At 34.0% G+C, this 20274-nt stretch overlaps 1 protein-coding gene, 1 non-coding gene and 1 pseudogene across 2 annotated transcripts; all 3 read right to left on the bottom strand.

The window, feature by feature from the left end:
• Positions 1 to 3107: 3107 nt before the first annotated feature.
• LOC120584362 (olfactory receptor 10AG1-like) lies at positions 3108 to 4058 on the bottom strand. Its single transcript, XM_039840042.1, has one exon. The coding sequence runs from the start codon at positions 4056 to 4058 to the stop codon at positions 3108 to 3110; it is 951 nt and encodes a 316-aa protein (XP_039695976.1).
• Positions 4059 to 12740: 8682 nt separating this feature from the next.
• On the bottom strand, positions 12741 to 20031 carry LOC120584355 (olfactory receptor 5F1-like; annotated as a pseudogene).
• On the bottom strand, positions 15385 to 15490 carry LOC120584374 (U6 spliceosomal RNA). Its single transcript, XR_005648014.1, has one exon. It is a non-coding gene; the product is annotated as a U6 spliceosomal RNA (small nuclear RNA).
• Positions 20032 to 20274: the final 243 nt, after the last annotated feature.

The following is a 20274-nucleotide window of genomic DNA, read 5'->3' as shown; positions in this document are numbered from 1 at the left end:
ATCTGAAGTGTGTACGTGGGGGGTAAGTCTTGGGAGCCTGAGTCCTTAACCTGTGGGATCTGGCATCATCACCAGGTAGATGCTGTAGAAATTGAGCTGAATTGTAGAACATCCAGTTGGTGTTCTGAGCATTGCTTGGTGGTTTGGGGGGAGTCTATCCTCCTTGGATTTAGGATTATAATACCTTTAGAAGGCCAAGAACAATGACATCTCAATAGCAATGAATATATTTAGAGCCTAGATCTTGGTTTCTAAATCTCATTCTCAATAAAAGAAATATGGGCTCCTTGGAGGATAAATGACTAAATTAGGGCTGGGGCAAGGAAATACAGGATGAACTTGGAGCAGCTTATACTATCAGAAAATCCAGAAGTTATAAAAAAAATAAATAAATAAAAAAGAAGCTATGTCAAAAAGAAACAAAAGTCAACCTAATAGAACCCTCTATGACTAAAGTGGAAAATTTGAGCAACAAATAAGTAATGATAATATTGGATTATGACCCAAAGAATAAATGTAGATGTTCTGATATAAATAATCCAATAACTAAATGATGGAGAAATAAGTCTTTTTTTACAGAAGAATTCCAATTAATACATGTAGAAGGAATGAACGAAACACCAAATCATCAGTAGGCAACACCACAGTAAGAATTGTCACAAGGATGATCCCATAGAGGAATGCTAAATTCAGTGGGCAAACATCAAGGAGAAATAGCACATTAGCATAGTCTCGAAGTATCACTCCCAATATATTTATGAATTACAAAGAGAAAAAGAGTGACTTTACAGTGGAGAAGGTCAACAGACATGGCCTTACTCAAGTGATTATTTATCGTTCCAAGTTATAATCTATGTTCCTATTATGTCTCTCCTGATATGAGGTCTTCAGGAGGTCGAGCATTGCTTTTGTGCTATTCTGTAATAGGCTTAAAATATATAACCTTCAATCAGAGATTACTAGACAAACCCAAATTTAGAGACATTCTAGCAAATAACTAATCAGTACTCAACCAAAACGTCAAAATCATGAAAAACAATGATGGACTGAGAAATTCACTTTGAAACTGAAGAGACACTCTACTATATGCAACGTAGGATGCAAGAATAGAAAATGACATTAGGGGAAACACTATTGAAATCTGAATAACATCTGGAGCTCAGTTATTATTATTGAAGCAATGACAATTTCCTGGTTTGGTAAGTGTCTTATGGTTATGTCAGCTGGTAAAATAAGGGGAATCTGAGTGAAGGAAATATGGGATTCTGTACTATTTTTGCTATTTTTTAAGTCTAAAATTATTTTAAAATAAAAATTAAAATTAACAAGGGCTATTTAAGTAGTGGAATTATAGACTATTTATAAACTTTTTTCTCTTAAAAAAAAGTAAAACTAGTTTTTGACTAAATAAAAAACCTTGGAGAAAAACCTCTTAGGATTCAGATATCTTAAAAATTCAGGATAACGATGAAAGATGAAGGCGAGGATATCAGGATTTTCTTCTAATCCACATACTCCCAGATATTGTGCTATGAATAAGCACCCACTAAAGATATGCAGATGCAACGTATTATGTGAAATTATGGCCTGCTATTCTTTTTGTTTTCTAAAAGCGCAGTTATGATTTAACATTCATATACATTCTTTCTCATATATCAAGAAATTTGTAATGCCTTAAGTGAATCATATCTAATTGTCTCGAGAAGCTCTGTAGGGTTGTATGGTGTAGATGTTCTCCAATGTCTTAATACATTTCACCAAGAGTGCCTTTTTTTGCTTCAATTTTCTTTTGCTCTAGAAAAAAATAAGTTTTAAAAAAAGCTTTGAACAAACATATGTAAAATTATTTTTGGGTAAATAAATTTATACCACATGAGGTTATGCCGACACAGTTCTTTTTAGCTAAAAAGGAAGTATTTTGATTCTACATTCAAAAGATAAAAAATGGCAAATTACTGCCTCCCAAAAGGATAAGAATTTATTGCCGTGATTCAAATAAAAGGACTTTAATGAAAAGATTTTTAAATGATGTATTACCTTCTTTGATCTACTGTAATCAATTACCAGAAATTGAGTGGCCTAAAACAAAAAAATTTATTCTCTCTCAGTTCTAGAACCCAGAGTCCAAAATCGCTGTGCTGGCCAGTCTCACTCTGTCCAGAGAGAATCATTCGTTGCTTCTTCCAGGTTTTGGTGGCTCTTGACGTTCCTTGATTCTTGTGTGCATCACTCCAATCTCTGCCTGCATCTTCACATGTTATTTTCTATGCCTCTGTAACTGTTTACTAAACTATTTGTTCTTTTCTGCATTATAAGAACACTGCTCATAGTATTTAGTACCCACATTAACAATGGATGATCTCATTCGTTAATATGTCTGCAAAGGCCTTTTAACCCTCAAATAGGACAACTTCTTCGAGTCCTAGATTTACATATATTTAGAGGTCATAATCAACACAATACACATTGATATGGAGAGTTAAAGTGAAAATCCTGGAAACTTCTAAAAATAAATTGATATTCCCAAAGCGAACTACAATGTGAAGGAATGAGGTTAGTGAGGAGAGTGACGTTTGGGATAACAGAGGAGGGGTTTGTGGTCTTGAAACAGCATGGACAGTGACAAAATAAAAACAAGGAAAAATGTAAAAGAAATACTGAGATTACCCTGCTTCCACCATCTCAGCTGCTGATGGTTTTTGCATTGGCTAAGTCAAATCAGAATACAGAGGAGTTTAGAAAAGAAATCTGAAGGAATGGGAAAGTTAAAGAAAATATATCGCAGAGCATGACTGAAGTACCTGATTATATAATACTCTTGGTTAACCATCACTGTAATGCTCAGGGAACTCTAACTCACTAGTTCATAGTGAAAGGAAACATGGATGTTCAAATTAGATTGTTATAATGGAGATAACCTGTGCTCTTATTACCAAGAATCCTTTTACCTAACCCTATAAAACTAAGGTCTCTTAACATAATATGAGGTTACTATGATGACGTTAATGATCATTATTTAGAATCAGACATAAAACTAGATTGTTTCCTTTTGCAGCTCCATGACAAATGTATAGAAATGTCCTTTTCTGTAATTTCATGTCTTTGTATCATCGTAATAACTTACTTATTAGTTTTCTCAGCGCCATCATGATGTCTTTGTTTCTCAGAGTGTATATAATGGGATTCAGTGTGGGAATAAAAATGGTGTAGAAAAGAGAAATCACTTTTCCAGTCCCTTCAGATTGATTTGCTGTTGGTTGCAGGTAAGTGATATTAACCGTTCCATAGAATAAGACCACAACGATCAGGTGAGAAGAACAGGTGGAGAAGGCTTTCGCCCTCCCGCTGGCTGATGATATTTTGAGAATGTTGGCAATAATTTTTCCATAGGAAACAATAATCAGCAGCGATGGAACCACAATAAATACCACTACAGCTAGATGAATTGCGATCTCATTCAAAAATGTGTCCCCACAAGCATGCCTGAGAACTGGGGGGACGTCACAGAAGAAATGATTAATTGTGTTAGACCCGCAAAAGGGCAGAGAAAAAATCTGACATGTTTGTCCAATTCCTCCTGGAACTACACTGACCCAGGAGGCAATGGCCAGCTGGACACAGACCTTGTGGTTCATGACCAGCGGGTAGTGCAGAGGTTTACAAATAGCCACATAGCGGTCATAGGCCATTACTGTCAGGAGGAGACACTCTGAGCTTCCAAATGTAAGGACAAAGCACATTTGTACAGCACAAGCAACCAAAGAAATGTTTCCTTTCTGGGTCAAAAGATCCATGAGCATTCTTGGGACAGTGGCTGTTACATAACAGATTTCTAAAAAAGAAAAATTGTTAAGAAAGAAATACATGGGTGTCTGGAGGACAGGGTCAATTCTTGTTATCAAAATTATGATGCTATTGCACATCAGGATAGTGAGGTAGATTACCAAAAATATCCCAAAAAGAATCCATTGGCTATTGGGAATATCAGAAAACCCCAAAAGAACAAATTCTGTTATTGTAGTCATATTTGATTTTTCTGTTTTTAATTGGTTCTCCATCTGTAAACATGGTAAATTCAGGATGATTAATTCATTAATGTTCTTGAACTACATTTTCCTCTTCTGTTAACAGCACTAGATGCATGAATGTATTTCATTAAACTCTAAACTTATGTCCACCTTCACATTGCTATGTTTCATGAAAGTGAATTTTAAAACCTCAGAAAGGAACTGATTTGTACTTGAGGTCAATTGAAGAAATATAACCGAATATATGTTTTTATTCTCTGAGATAATAATACCAGAGAAATGAGTAGTGTACATTCTTATTTAGAGCTTATCGTGCAGAAGTAATTTCTAATTACTTCACCCCATAAAGAGTGGGATTATGGTACAGGCTTTTGCTATTGCATTTGTCTGCATTCACCAGTTTCTTTCTGAATTGATTGATTTATTATACCTCTTTCAATTTAAAGTGTTTCTCTAAAGCTTTTAAGTTTTATATAAAATGCGTTTTAAGTCATTCCATTTATAGTTTAATGAGAATCAATTTTCTTAGACCAATCCTTTGTTACTGAGGCAATAAATATATGCAATATTATCATGCCACTTTTTGCACCTCTCTCCTCACTCACGACAAAAATGGACACCATTAATCCCAGCATACTGTTCAATAACTGTCCTTATTAACACCCCCATACAGTATATGATAAATATCATTTAACTTTTAATTTAATCAATAACTATAATGCACTCATCCCTATACTTTTTTTCATTTACCTCCGTTCCTAGGTAAGATTCTCATGTCACATAGTTCCATTGAACTAAATACAATTCCATTTCTCCTGTTGCTCCTTCTAACTTTGCCTAAAGTGTAACCTTGATTGAGTCCAATTATATTTTCTCTGAGTATATAAATGTTTGGAGCCTATGAAAGAAACTTAAACACATACACACACACGCACAATTTTGTTTCACCTCATATGAATTCCATTTAATATCAGGCAGTTAATAGTGCTTAACTATTTCCACTACACTTTATTAATATTTGTTTTTTAACTTTCCAAAATATACAACAAAGATTATGTTTTGTATCTCATCACTTTGCTATACACGTCTTCACCTATTAGCACCAACACCTGATATTTCTTTATTAAAACTTTGGTAAACAAACTCAGACAAATAGTCTTTTACATTTCCCTATTTTATTTAATATAGGGTCTCAAAATTACCTCAAATGAATAATGGTGATTATAGATTTGTTTACTATTGTCATTTGACCTAGATCTCTTTTTTCAGTAATTTATAATGAAGAAAGTAAGGAACTATGTGAGTTATCATAGCAGTTAACTCATTTTCCGAGAAGGAATCTTGGATTTCATGCTTTTCTGTTTTATTTCTTGTATCTCAATTCTGCAATTAAGAACTATCTCTAAATAAAATAGTCTAACAAAACAATTACAGTTTACCTTTGCAGATTTGCATGAAGATGTCTATGTGAATGGAAGTGTTTATTAAACTGTAAACTTGTTAAGTTCTTCTGTCATGTTTGAGGAGCCACTGTAACTCTATGACATTCTTGCTGGCATCAAACATTGGCTGCTCTTAAATAGGAAGCAGCCACACTCACCTGGGGGAATCTTCTCTTGTGTGTCAATTAAATTTCTGAGCACTGCTTTTTTTAGCTATCATCAGGGTTTATTTTTTAAAACCATTTTCTTTGTAGGTGGCATGCCCTACACTTCTCCCCTACTTGGCATGAAGCATTCCTAAATTGGGGAGTCCCTTGGTGAATAAACAACACTTAACTGTCAAGAAAAGTAGAAAGCATTCTATGAATTGTATTTCAGACTCGTAATAATTGGTGTGGATTTCCCTTCCTTACGTTTCTTCCTATAATTGATCCAAGCCTAGAACATCCACAATTTCAGTAAAATGTGTCACATGTTGTATCAAATGAACATGGCATAAATATTCAACACATTGGGTGGTGAGAATGCTTTTCAGAAGCTGAACTCTATTGATAGATTAACTTTTTTGGAAATTAAAGCATGTGGTGTCTGTTGATGAAAAACAATCGGATGGATATAGTCATGTTATGACACCTACTCAGGCATCAGGGAAGGTTTATAGTTGATTCAAAATGTAAACTACTGCAAAAAAAGCATTTTAAACAAGACTGTTTAAGACAGAAAACAAACTGTTCGCTAAAGTCCTGATTCCTATTCAGCTACTTTGAATCAGGATGGAGGTAACATTATCGTACACAATGATTCTACTGGTAACTATATTTGTTTTTTCCTGTTTCAATGTTCTTTGAGAATCTGATGTCTGATTCTAAACACATTTCCTTTTTTTTTTATTTTTAGTCTCTTACTCTTTACTACTGCATGCCTCTTATACATTGGCCCTCTGTGTCCTTTATTTCTACTAATATGAGAACGGCATGTGTGATATAGTTCCCGGAAGTGTGTCGTTTCCTTATAGACTGGGACAAATTGAATGTTCATCCCCCTTTAAAATAGAGAATTTGGCTATTTTCTTATTTAATTAAATATCACCACCACTGAAAAAACATGTAAAACTAAAACAATTCCTGAGCTATATCTGTGGCTGCACAAAATCAAGAAGCATCTTACACCCATTTCACAGAACAATGTTGCAGTCAAAGCTAATGAAACACTGGTTCCTCTCACTCCATAATCTCATGGTTCCCTAGTTTGTACTTTGTGGTCCCCTTTTAGATTTTCAGCATTCAGAGAGCTGGGAATTACAGACACATGCAAAATAAGGATAGAAATGCAGTCTTAAGAGACAGCACAGAAGAGACATATCACTTCTACCTACATGTCATTGCAGGAACTAACCGCATGTCTAACAAACACATGAGAGGGCTAGAGGATGTTGTTCACTGTGTGTCAAAGACACAGAAACATGTTTGGAGAGCATCAAAGCAGACTCTGCCACCGTTCTCAGCTTTGGTCACTAACAGTGGGCTACAGCATGCTGTAACATACGTACTTTTAGAATTAAATTTTATCAGGACATTTGCATAACAGAACAATTATGCATGGTACATGGTTATGTATTTATTTGGATTTTTAGACAATTGTTTCTAACTCAATGCCATTATAATTTTTATTTTTAAATTATCAATGTTACTGCAGCATAATTTACAGAAAATAGAGTAAGAACATGCAACCAGATTTGATGACGTCAAATGCGATAAGATTTAAGAAATATATACGCTCATGAAAACATCTCCACAATGATGATACAGAACATTCACAATATCCTCAACATTTCCTCACGTAGCTTCCTAATCCGTCCTTTCTCACCTCACCCCAGGGAGCTGCGGATCAGATTTCTGTAGCTATCAATCATTTATAATCCATCAGAATGTGTTCCTTTATCCTGATGTCTTTGTTCGCAGTAAGAGTTTTAAGATTTCTCTATGTTCTACCTATGTTTAAGTCATTTATTGTCAGTGCTGACTTGAACAGCTTTATTTTCTTCATTTATTATTTACGTTGTATGGAATTTGGGTTTTGTTTCGATTTTTGGCTATCTTAATCTCAAAGAATGTAACTTGGAAATTATCTAGAGTTCATGTATCATTTAGATTATTTATTTGATAAGTTTCTCAGTTAATATCATGGGTAGAAAATTTTTATTTAAGGAACAGGCATTTACATAAGAAAAAAATGAATCATGTTTCTCTGTTTATGTAACTATATAAGGTGCTGCACTATATTCTTCAAGATGCACAGAAAACTTTGGACCCTCCAGACTGCTCACTACATCTACCAAACTTCTGTTTATCTTTTAGACTAAACTGGTATAACCCTAAGGGTGACCTATTATTTTCACATGCAAAGTTAAAACTTTCTAATATAATACTCTCATATCCTCCCAATGTAATTTCTATTTTGACCTTTATTATTATGTTGTATTATTTATTCCATAACTTGACAACTTTTCCTTCAGAAACACCTTGATTCCCTGGTATTTGTCTTGTTTACTTTCTTGTGAACATCCATCTCCAAGAATAGATCTCTCTACATAGAACACTTGGCCTTTTTTAGAGACTCAATAATTTACACCCATATCATTTAATCTTCCATAATCACTAATCATGTATGTTGTGTTCTGTTACACTGTTAGCAGGGAGTAAAATGTCTGGAAGGGAGTATGAATAAGAACACATTATACTTTAGTGTGAACAAGAGTGAAAGCAGGGAGACTAGATAGGAAGTTATTGCAATGACCTGTATGGAAGATGAAGGTGGCCGGGAACAGGGTTGCAGTCGTGTATGTATTGTAAGAATTGGTCACGGGATTTACATAGACTTTATGTTCAAATATTTCCTTCCATTTTGATTCTCATTTTTATCATACATAAAAACAACCACATTAGAAAATATGACATATTTGTGTGTGCCGTGGGGTTGGGTTCAGATCAAATATATTATGTTCATCTGAACAGATCTATAGTGAATAGCTACTTTGTATGAGTCTCATATGAAAATACCAGCCTGATCTTTAGGGGTAAAAATGTAATATATATGCATTTTTAAACAGAAAAATCAAAAACCAGAAATAACTGAACTGTATTTTGCAATTCGTTAATATTGATAAAGATCACTTGCAAGGGCCCATTTAAAAATAAAACTTGTTTCTTGTCACTCTGCTTCTGACTTCTGTTGGCATCGTTCTGTGTGCCCACACTAACTGTACATTTTCGGCACTGTTACTGGAAGATGAGCTAAGTTATTACAATCGACTGCATATATATCTTTATCATTTGCTCTTTAAATGTGTTATTTATTCCTTTTCACCAACTCTTACCAAATCAAGCATTTCACATTATTGTGATATACGGTCTTCTTATGTAACACATGATCTGGCATGATGATTTTATGATTTGTAAAATAAAATCTCACCTTTACTTAACATTTTTTTATGCTGCTTATTCTGTCTTCCAGCTAAATAAACCTTCTATTTGTACATTCTCTCCAAGTCTGTACCTTTTTTTCATTTTTCTGTTTCCTTTTCCAGTGTATTAATGAATCTGACATACTCTGAACACAAATTTAGCTAACAAATTATATTTTATTAATTTTATTTGTTTACAACACACGGTATATGTGATCATACAAATTTGGGAGGTTGAGGTTTGGAGCCCAAGTCAGATAGTCAGAATTTTCCACATAAGTCTTCATCAAATAGATCTCCTGTTGGCAAAATTTCAAAATATTTTGCCCAGTATTCACCATTTCTTTCTTTAGAAATAAATGTGGAAGCAATAAAATTTCTTAAACGGCTGAAATAATGCAAGGTGTATTCTAAGATTTCATAGTGATATGTGGACATATTCAACAGTTTCATGCTAAAAATCAAATGATAAGATAATCTTAGAAACAATATATTCCAATTTCTCAGCCAAAGCAGTAAATTAAATGTAAGTTTAGCAATAAGTGTCCACATTTCTGCTTTCCGATGAAGTATACTATTTCATCTATTTTCGAAAATGCTATTTGTTTTAATCATGTTTCTATAAAGGTATATATTTTCTTTTTTAACAGTTAAATATCAATTAACCTAAGTCAGTGAGCACATTGTTTATAAATATCTTCATAATTTTGTTCTCTAAAGTGGTTAAAATTTGTCAGAAAATTGAACAGAAATACTATTCTGATCAGTTTAAAGCTGTATGTTTTCCCTAAAGCTCTTTGTACGTTCCTCTTCCACAGATTATATATTCTCACATCAATTCAATTACTTTGTAATTAATTTTTTCCCTATACACCTGCAGTTGGGCATTACCTCCTTGACATAATATTGTTTACCTCTGTCCTTTGAAATGTGTTATGAATTAACACACTATCCTTGATTTTATATGACCAGTGTGGAGATGAATGGGATGACTACTTCATTTTATCTTTGTATTAGCCTTTATAAATATTGCTTACAGTATGTATGTCTTCACAATTTTTATAGACTCATGAAAATTACATTGCCTAAGTTATTTTACACTTAACAAACTAAATCCAAAATTACTTTGATATTTTAATATCACACTGAACATATTATTTCTGCCTAAATGGAGGACCACATCTATTAATGATTTTTGGGGGTTTTTTTTTGGCTTTCTGTGATTCTTAAATATTGATTCTTTCACTCCTTCCATCTCGTTGGCTTATTTTTCTAATGTCGTGACATTCACAGGTTTTGAGAGCTATTCTCTATTTGCTCTCATCTAGTAATGGATGAAAATATTGACTAAAACATAGTTAAAATATATATATTTCAATTTCATTAATTTTAATAAATAAATTACCTAAAACACTGAATAAGGCAAAACTTTGATTGATATGTGTATATTTGGGGAATGTAATAACATTAATTATTCAAGTAAAATAAAAGACCAGGAATATTAGAAAAACAGAAAGCAATGGTGGTTGTATAGCAAAGAAGCAAAAAAATATTACATTCATAGGGGATGGTTTAATAAATATTGTCAGGTAAGAAGAGAATGATAAAATCACACTCAATATAAAAATTAGAAGTCTTTTAATACTTTCACAATGTAAATTTCTTTTGAGTTAAATAAAGTAAAAAATATTTGGAACATTTTTCACACAAATATGTTGAACAATAAGCAGAAAATATGATAGTTAAAATATTTTTATAAATATGTTGTGTTTATGTAAACAATCAAAATTTACATGAGAAGCCTATATTCAATAAATTCAAAAAGTAACAAAATCATTAACAATAATAGCTCTCAAGGTTGAAAATATTTGTAGATCTTGTACATGAGATTAATTATTTTTGAGGTTTTTTTTTTATTATAGTGACATTGGTTAATGAAATCCAGTGTTTCAAGTATACAATTCAACAATAAGTCATATATATATTGCATTGTATGTTCATTGCCCACAGATTTTTTTTTGTCACCACCTATTCGAAACCTTTTACCCCATCTACCAGGCACCTCTTCCCTACACTCTGGTCACCAGTGTCCATGTCCATGATTCTCTGTTTGTCATATTTGTTTGTTGCTTTTAGGTTTATATCTCCCAAATAAGTTATATCATGTGGTTTTCAACTTTTTCTGTGTGACTTTTTTCACTTAGCATGATCATTTCAATGTCTATTCATGAGACTAATCAAATGTAGAGAACTGAACTCGAGAGCAGAGAATAGGACTCAATTACTAAGTATCTAACCCCAAATCTCAGAAGAACTGGATGCATCTCTCAAACATTGTGTCTATTTCTGTTTTAGTGCAAATTAAAGCATTTAATGAAAAGAATATAATATTAGTATTTCTGAGTGAAACATCTTGTTTTCATGTATGATTTCATTAAATACTCAGGACAGGGAAAGCGGAAAGCATGCAGCCAATGGCTGCCAGCTAGTGCATAAGAATCCAGCAGTATATGCAGGGAAAGAGTGAGCACCTCTGAGAACAGACTGGCCATTCTACCACAAGCCACTGGGCCCCGGTAACCACTGAGGACCTGTGGGCTGAGAGCATGGCTCACGGCTGCTCAGACACAACCGATACCTTCACGAATAACCGTCTTACCTAAATCACGTACATGGAACATTGAAGACATTCTTGTATGGTCAAGCTGGATGACCTCTTTGTGACAAACCATAAGGTTGCTATTCCACAACCCAGATGATTTGCCCATCGTAGGTTCTATCAAGTGTGACTTCAGTGACAAGGGTAAGGAAAGGGACATGGAGAATTTCCCTCTTGAAATTGTAAATGTGGCTATCTTTAGCAAGGCCTGGCTCCCATTTAATTCTTTCAGTGTTCTACTAAGCCAATTTCCTGTCTACCTTCATATTAATAATGCTTAGTTTTAATATTAAGATTAGTTTCATAGATTTTTATTGGAAATTGTTAGGAGATGTTTATACTCAGGAAATCTAAGAGCATATTTTAAATAATACGTGTCAGATTCATCTGTTGAACTCTTCATGCACTGAACTCTGCAGCAGCCAAATATATGTGCACATAGATATGTGTGTGCGTGAGTCTGGGAGAGACAAAGTAAGAGAATTGGAATTTTGGGGGAAGAAGCGAAGGGTGTAGGATTTAATTGGTACAGGATTTAATGGGTAATGATTTAATTGGTACATTCTAATCAGGCCACAGTTTCCCTGACAGCATGCTTTTGCACAAACTCTCACTATTCTTTAGGTAATATGTATGTGTATAGAGGCAATAAGACATTTAATTGCCGGGGATTTTACAGTAGCAATTAAAGCTACATTTCTTAAAATTAAAATCTTCTCAGGACATCATTTAATACTTAAAAATGGTCATCTATTTTAAATTTAACACATTTCGACGTAAGTGATATATAACAATTACATGGAAATCATAAATGGTGGAAAGGAATGTACGAGAAAAGAACAAATGGATATTTACAAATAATTTCAATGGCTAGTTTCATGTGATATTGTGAATTTTTTCTTTAAACACTCAATATCTTCCTTTTCCTAGGCAAAATGTTATTACAAATAAACCTCATTTATTAGGACCTACTGACGATGTACAATGTTGACATGAAGGTCTCATCATCTCACGTAATTTGGGTAATTTACTTGGGCATTTCAGAACATGGTTACTTAGAAAATCTTCTAATAAAAAGCTGTTGGCTTAAACCAGCCTTTGAAAGTTCATTAAATACTCTATCTAGTTCAGAAAATTAAATAAAACAATCACAAAAATGAAGAAATCCTTTTCCTGGTAATTACATCCCAAAATGCTGCCTTTACTTCTTTATTCCTGAGGCTGTAGATCAGAGGATTTAACATGGGGATCACCACTGTGTAGAACACAGAAGCCACTTTGTCCTGACTTTGGGAGTAGCCAGAACTGGGTCTCAGATAAGTATAGATGGCAGTGGAATAGAACAGAATTATAGGTGTCAAGTGAGAAGCACACATTAAGAACGCTTTGCGCCTCCCCTCCCCGAATGCATGCTAAACATGGAGAAGATAACATCGTAGTAGGAGGTGAGGATGACCAGCAGAGCCCTGATCATATTCACACCAGCAAAGGTGGAAAAGATGCTTTCATTTAGCTATTGTCAGAACATGAGAGCTTAAAAAGTGGAGGGCTGTCACAGAAGAAGTGGTGGATGACATTGGAGCCACAGAATGGCAAGTTGCTTACATAACACGTGTTAACCATAGAGTTCAACAGCCTTGCTGTAAAAGCCCCTGATGCCATATTAAGGCAGACTGTCCAGGACATGACCAAGGAGTAAAGCAGAGGGTTGTATATGGCCACGTAATGGTTGTAGGCCATTAACCCGAACAGGATGCACTCGATCCTGCCTAATGCTATGAAGAAATACATCTGTACAAAGCAGCCAGCGAAGGAGATGGTTTTCCTCTCCGACAATAAATCCACCAGCATTTTTGGGGTGATGGTGGAGGAATAACAGACGTCTACAAAGGACAGGTTGGCCAGGAAGAAGTACATGGGTGTATGAAGTCGGGAGACAGCCCCGATTAAAAGAATCATGCCAACATTCCCCAAACTGTAAGGGTGTATACCACCAAAAACAGAAAGAAGAGGTGATCTATAACTCCAGTGTGTTTGTCAATCCCAAAAGGATGAACGCAGTCACCAAAGTATAATTTGTTTTAACTCAGTCATCAAAGTATAATTTGTTTTACATTTGTTACAAATATAATCTCAAACATGCATTAGGTGTAGATATTTTTCCCTCCAACATTTAGAAGAAATTGCAAAAATGTTGATGAGGATTTTCACACATAGTAAAAAAATAATCTAGGATAATACAGCATAGTAAACAGAGTGACTGAAGAAAGAGGAAAATTAGTGGACAAGTGACAAACATGTAAATTTATTGAGCAATTGCCTACTAAATCTGGTTGTAGTCCTCTCAGAGCACTGGGCAAGTCCACACACTTCTCTTCAGTTTCTGAAAGGGAAATGTATGTTGTTCTAGTTTTTCTCTACCCTCCCACACCCCAAATACAAAGGAAACAGATCACCTGTGGAAGTCTCTCCCATTCTCTGAACAGCTGTGTGGGTTGAACTCAAATCCATTTTTTTTTTTTCCTCAAGACCACTATGTTTAATCTTTCACTCCAAGATTTATTCATAGCCTCCCCAAATTCACATTTGACTCAAAGAGTGAAATAGTGACAATTTCAAATGATCAATGTTTGGACATCCATTATGTCCTCAAGAAGGATTTTGTAGTCTTTTAAAAGTCAACTAAATAATTGTTCTCATTTCAAAGCACACTGTTAAATTAATGTCATGTAGCATCAGACACTGTACCTGTCCATCACTGTGAATAACACCATCAAATCCTCAGTTGCTTCCAAGTCTGTCTGACCTGCATAGACTGTGATTTTCTTTTTCTCTATGGTTTTTCATTTGAAATCTTAAAATGAAAAACAGGAGAATTTCATTTTTTAAATGAAATGAAATGCAGTGAAAATTTATATGACTTATTTGAAAGATTTGAAACCCTTTCTGAGTATATACATGTTGCTGCACTTTTATTTTGTTTCCTTAAAGAGAAATGGGTAATCACGGGGACGAGGTAATAGGGTTTAATTCTGGAGTCAATCCTCTAAAGGAAATTCACATTCTCAAGAGCAAGAAAACAAAGTCAAATGAAAATACATGGAATCATGCATGGCATCACAAAGTTGATCCTGATCTCCGCGTTACTTTAAAGTATTCTGCCAAAGTTAAAAAAAAAAATCGCTTATTACATTGCCTATTTTTTTTTAAATTGTAGTCTATTTCAAATGGATGAGTATCCCAGCAACTATTTATTATTTTATCATTATTATTCCCTTTGCCATTGTTTGTGTGTGTGTGTGTTTAGGGTAAGTTCAAACTTCATTTCAACTCTGTTTTTCTTCTTTTATTTTATTATCAGTTTCAAGTATACAGCACATTGGTTAGACATTTATATAATTTATAAAACGATTCCGCTGACTGTTCTTTCTCTCCCCTGGCCCTACACCTAGCCATTACATTAATGCTAACTTCATTCCCTATGTTGTGTTCCCCATTTCTGTGACCATCTATCAACTACTGATTGGACTTCTTTAACCCTTCAGCCCCACAAACTGCATTCTCTCTGGCCTTCACCAGATTGTCCTCTATATTTGTGAGTATGTTTCTGATTCGTTTGTTCACTTTGTTCCTTAGATTCTGCATATAAGTGAAGTCATATGGTGTTTATCTTTCTCTGTCTGACGTATTTCACTCAGCATAATAACCTCTAGGTCCATCCATGTTGTTGAGAATGGTTAAGATTTCGTTCTTTTAATGGCTGAGTACTATTCCATTGCATATATGAACCATAAATACATGGAAGGCTTCATGAATCTGCGTGTCATTCTTGCAAGCAGCTTTGCTACTGTTCTGTGTATCGTTCCAATTTTAGTATATGTGCTGCCAAAGTGAGCACCCAACTCTGTTCTTGAGTGAATTTAATGAGAAGAAACTAAAGAAATCCATTGTACAACGTTTAAAGAAATATTCCAGCATATAGAACAATGAGTAGGAAAACCTAACTTCTTTTTTATGAATTCAGAATTGTGTTGTCTTATTGCAATTTTTGTCTGATTGCGATCCTACAAGGGGATGAGAGTACAGGCTTCCCAGTTCTCAGTGCAGAAGGAAAACAAGGTGAAATAAAACACATTGAGCGTCCATGTGTATAGAGAATCTGTCTGCATAGAGAACGCATCACACAGCAAATTCTGTATTCTACTCTTCCATTTAAATTCTCCATTTATTTGCTACATCAGTCTTTGAGGAAGCATTATTATATTACACATTTTGCAGATGAAGAGAGTAAAACTTCAAGCTGATAAGAAAACTTTCCTATGTATAAAGTGTTAGGAAGTAGAATAGACTTGAGCACAGTCTTCAAAAGAAAGTGCTAAGACCCAGCTACCTTATTTCCCTAATTTCATTTTCTCATTTAGAAGATTATATAAGTGTGTTTGTGTGTGTGTGTGTGTGTGTGTGTATCTTCTAGTGAATTCAATCGTTCAATCATCAGAGCAGGCAGAATAAATCTAAAATATCATGAAAGACACTACTTCAAAACTTGCCTTGTAAAGATCCCACCACCGTGCCAATAAAAAGAACCCCCAATGGACAAATATGAAATATGTTATATATATACTGATATAAGAAATTTAATTAGCAATAAGAAATGGAAATATTTAAAAAGAATTTGTACGTGAGCAGCCAGAAACACGAATTAAAAGAGACAGGAGAGGAATCAGCACCGAGAGTTATCCTGGAAGAAGGGGATGGAGAAAATGTTATGAAGAAAGAAGAGATGATTAAACTCTAAAGAAAACGAAATCAAAAAGGAGATTGACTTTTCCAAAGTTCACGTGCCCAGGTGGCCTGACCATGATGTACATTACATCCCCATGATTCATTGATTACCTAATTAGAAGTTTGTACCTTTTCACTCACTTTGCTTTAATATTAAATGTAATTGATTTTTATTGGCAACTGATAGGAGATTTCTATGAGCAGAAAATCCATTGTCAACAATCTGTCGTGTGGAATCTAAAGAACAGAACAAACAAACAAAACAAAAACAGACTCGAGGATACAGAGAACATTTTGGTGGTTGCCAGATAGGAGGGGTTTGGAGGCTGGGTCAAAAAAGGTAAAGGGATTAGGAAGTACAGATTGGTAGTTACAGAGTAGTCATGGGGTTCTAAAGTACAGCATAGGAAATATAGTCGTTAATATTATAATAACCACAAGTAGTCAGGTGGGTACTAGACTAATAGGGAGATCACTTTGTAAATTATTTAAATGTTTAATGTTATGCTGTACACCTTGAACTAATAGAAAGTAATATTGCATGTCAACACTAATCAAAAAATAAAAATGAAAAAAATATATATGTCTTAAATTCCTGCACAGAACATTGGTTTATCTCCTGTGGAGCATTACCCTAACTAAACACTGTGCCATAGCTAAATGTGTATGCATGTAGTTTGTGTGCATATGCCAGTTCCATGAGAGGGAAAGCAAGAGAAAGGCTGGGAATTTTTGAGAAGAGAACATGAGATCTGTAACTTGTGCATTCTAATCAGGCGGCAGTTTTCGTGGTAGCACACTTTTGAACAAACTGTGTATGGAGGGAAAAGGAAATAATAGGTAGTGAGTTTATAGTTGCAATTAAAACTATAGTTCTGAAGTTTGATTTAAGTGTCTTCCCAAGACATAATAGAATAAATTATTATGGAAATATACTTCAAGTTTAAAGCAGATTTGAAAAATGTGATATGTAACAATCTTCAAAATTTATAATACTAAAAGTAATTCACAGGGTATAAGTACATGGATAATTACATAAATTTTAATACTATGTTTTATGTGACATTGTGACTTTTGTCTCTTAACATTCAATACCTACCTTTCCCTAGGCAAGATTTTATTACAAATAAGTCTCATATCTAAGGACCTACTGAAGATATAGAATGATGAGAGGAAGCTCTAATCCTCTCATCTAAGTTTGGTAATTTACCTTATACTCAAATCAGATACATATACTTGAATATTATAGAACGTGATTACTTAGAAAATAGTCTAATAAAAACCATTGGCTTGAACCAGCCTTTGAAAGGTAATTAAATACTCTAGTTCAGAAAATTAACCAAACAATCCATGTTTTCCCCTGATGACTAATCTGTTTATTCTTCAATTCCAAATGTATGCATTGTCTCTATAAATATCCCTTGTGTACCACAGCCAAAATAGAGACCATTTCTGGTAATATGTACTTGTTTAAACCATCAGAGCTTAATTTTCCTCGTTTGAAATTATATGCAGGCATAATAATATGTAACTCAGGCTAATGTTTTGAGGAATAAGTTAAATTCTTGATTTAAAATAGAGAGTTGCAGTTCTATTAGGCATTGTTATTATGATTATTAGTGTTTTAACATTCCTTTTCTTTTCATTTCATTTTGAACTTTGATCATCTTTCATCTGCCCTAGAAGTAGCCTTTTCTGTCTAGGAGAGAAGACAATGTCCAGGGAAGTGTTTTGTCAGGAAGACTGAGCTTAAAATTAGTACATTATTCTGTGCCATGTAGATACAAACCTGTAGCAATACCTGGGGAAAAACATGCTAACTTACTGGGCTTCTATTTTTAGTTTATTTCTCTCATCTGTTCCAGGCTCCTATACGTTGAGGACACAGGAAATGTAGACATTGTTATGGGCATATAAGCAAAATTAATTGGAAATGTAACATAAATCTTATTTAATATATGAAAGAATCCCCAGAGATAATCTCATTTGATTTTCTTCTGAAATTGATCTACTCTCTCCATTAACTGTTAATGGTCTTTTTCAGTTGTAGCATGGGCATTCTAGTTCCTTTACTATTTTTTCTTTTAATCATAAACTAGCATAACCATGGGGGATAGAGAGGCCTGATTAATTAAAGCTATTTTCTATTTTTGACAATTTTTGAACATTTTTTATATAGGAACCACCCTGTTAATGACTTTACCTGCATTATTGATTTTAGTTCATTCTAAACGAAGTAGGTACTCTTGTTATTTACATTTTGCATAGAGTCAGAGATAGAAAACAGTTAAATGAGTTGCCCAACATCAAAAAGGTCAAGTGAACTCACTGACTTCAATCATAACGGTGCAATGTCAATGTCTATATTCTTCCTCAGAATTCAATGGTCTTCATGGAACATTCAATAGAAAATATTATTTTTAATTTAATATTCCGAATAGTATCAATAAATTTAAGAAATATAAAACCATGACATCAAGATGTTTTTATATCCATTTTAAATCTCATTCACTGTTTTAAATGGAAAGATTACTTATGCGTAAAGTCTGTATATTTTCAACTCAGAAGTTTTATCTCATAAATTAATCCGATTGGAAGAAATATATTTCTTTGATGACAATTATTCACTTGAAAAATAACACACTACTGTAAAATAAGTGGCATAAAATAATTGCTGCTTACATATTTATATTTTGCTGAAACCATTGCGTGTTTCTTCTTTTGTAAAGTCTATGGTCTATGTAATAGAAATCTTTAATTTATATTAGTCGAGTATCAAATTCTGCCATTCCTATTCTTCCTGAAGATCATATTTCATATTTAAATCAGTACCTTTGGTAAAAATAGCCCCTTATTCATTAAAACACCTTCTTTTCCCCACGATGTGTTGCATCTTTAACTCAATCTATTTATTAAGCGGTAATTGAGAAAGAACCAAGGCCCTGTCCGGTTGGATTAGCAATGCATCGAAGACGGTCTCTGTGGAATATGGTCTGAGGCGCATAGTGTCCTGGCTACTCCTCTCCACATTTCTCTCCACCCTCTCTTCATTTGGAAAGCAGATACAATTCCCCTTCAGGAAAGGCTGTACTAAGACATTCACAGTCTTCGAGTTGGCCTGTAGCTACATATGAAGTCTGAGGATACTAATTTTGCAATTGTTAAACACCATTTCTTAACCTCAGAGAATGGAACCTGGAAATTATCTAGATTTCATTCATCATCTAGATTGCTTCTTTTAATGTTCTCTGTTCCTGCCATGGTCATTTTTTTTAGTTACAGATATTTACATAAGAAAAAGATGTGTCTGGACAGGGAATATAGTACACCAAGTCTCAAGGTTCCTCTATCAGAAAGTGAGGGTGGGAAAATGACATTAGAAGACTTTAACATGACTGGAGAGAAAGGATAGTGACTATTGATTTTGGCTATAAATTTTTGGTAAGGTATATAAAATAATTATTGCATGATTTTAATTCATTTGTAATAAAATTGATTAGGATGGTATTGGTTAATAAAATTATGTAGATTACAAGTGTGCAATTCTATAATACATCATCTGCATATTCATTGCATTGTATGTTCCTCCCCATAGTGAAATTTCCCTCTTTTACCTTTATTTATCTCTTCTCTACCTTTATCTACTTCCTCCATACCTCTTTTCCTCCAGTACCACTGAACTGTTGTCTGTTTCTATCAGTTTTTGTTGCTTTGTTTGTTGTCTTTTTGTTTATTTATTTGTTGTTTATTGTTTATTTGTTTCCTGTTTTCAGTTTTACATCCCTCATGAGTGAAATCATATGGTTCTCGATTTTTCCATCTGACTAATTTTGCTTAGCTTGATATTCTCGATGTCCATCCATGTCCTCAAAAATGGTAAAATTTCACATTTTTATG

This window comes from Pteropus medius, unplaced genomic scaffold (assembly GCF_902729225.1).
Source record: "Pteropus medius unplaced genomic scaffold, Ma_sr-lr_union100, whole genome shotgun sequence".
Lineage (NCBI taxonomy): Eukaryota > Metazoa > Chordata > Mammalia > Chiroptera > Pteropodidae > Pteropus > Pteropus medius.
This window is presented reverse-complemented; position numbering and strand designations above follow the sequence as displayed.

What these genes read in the sequence shown, in the direction of transcription:
- LOC120584362 (XM_039840042.1), bottom strand. Translation starts at nt 4,058, where the DNA reads ATGGAGAACCAATTAAAAACAGAAAAATCAAATATGACTACAATAACA.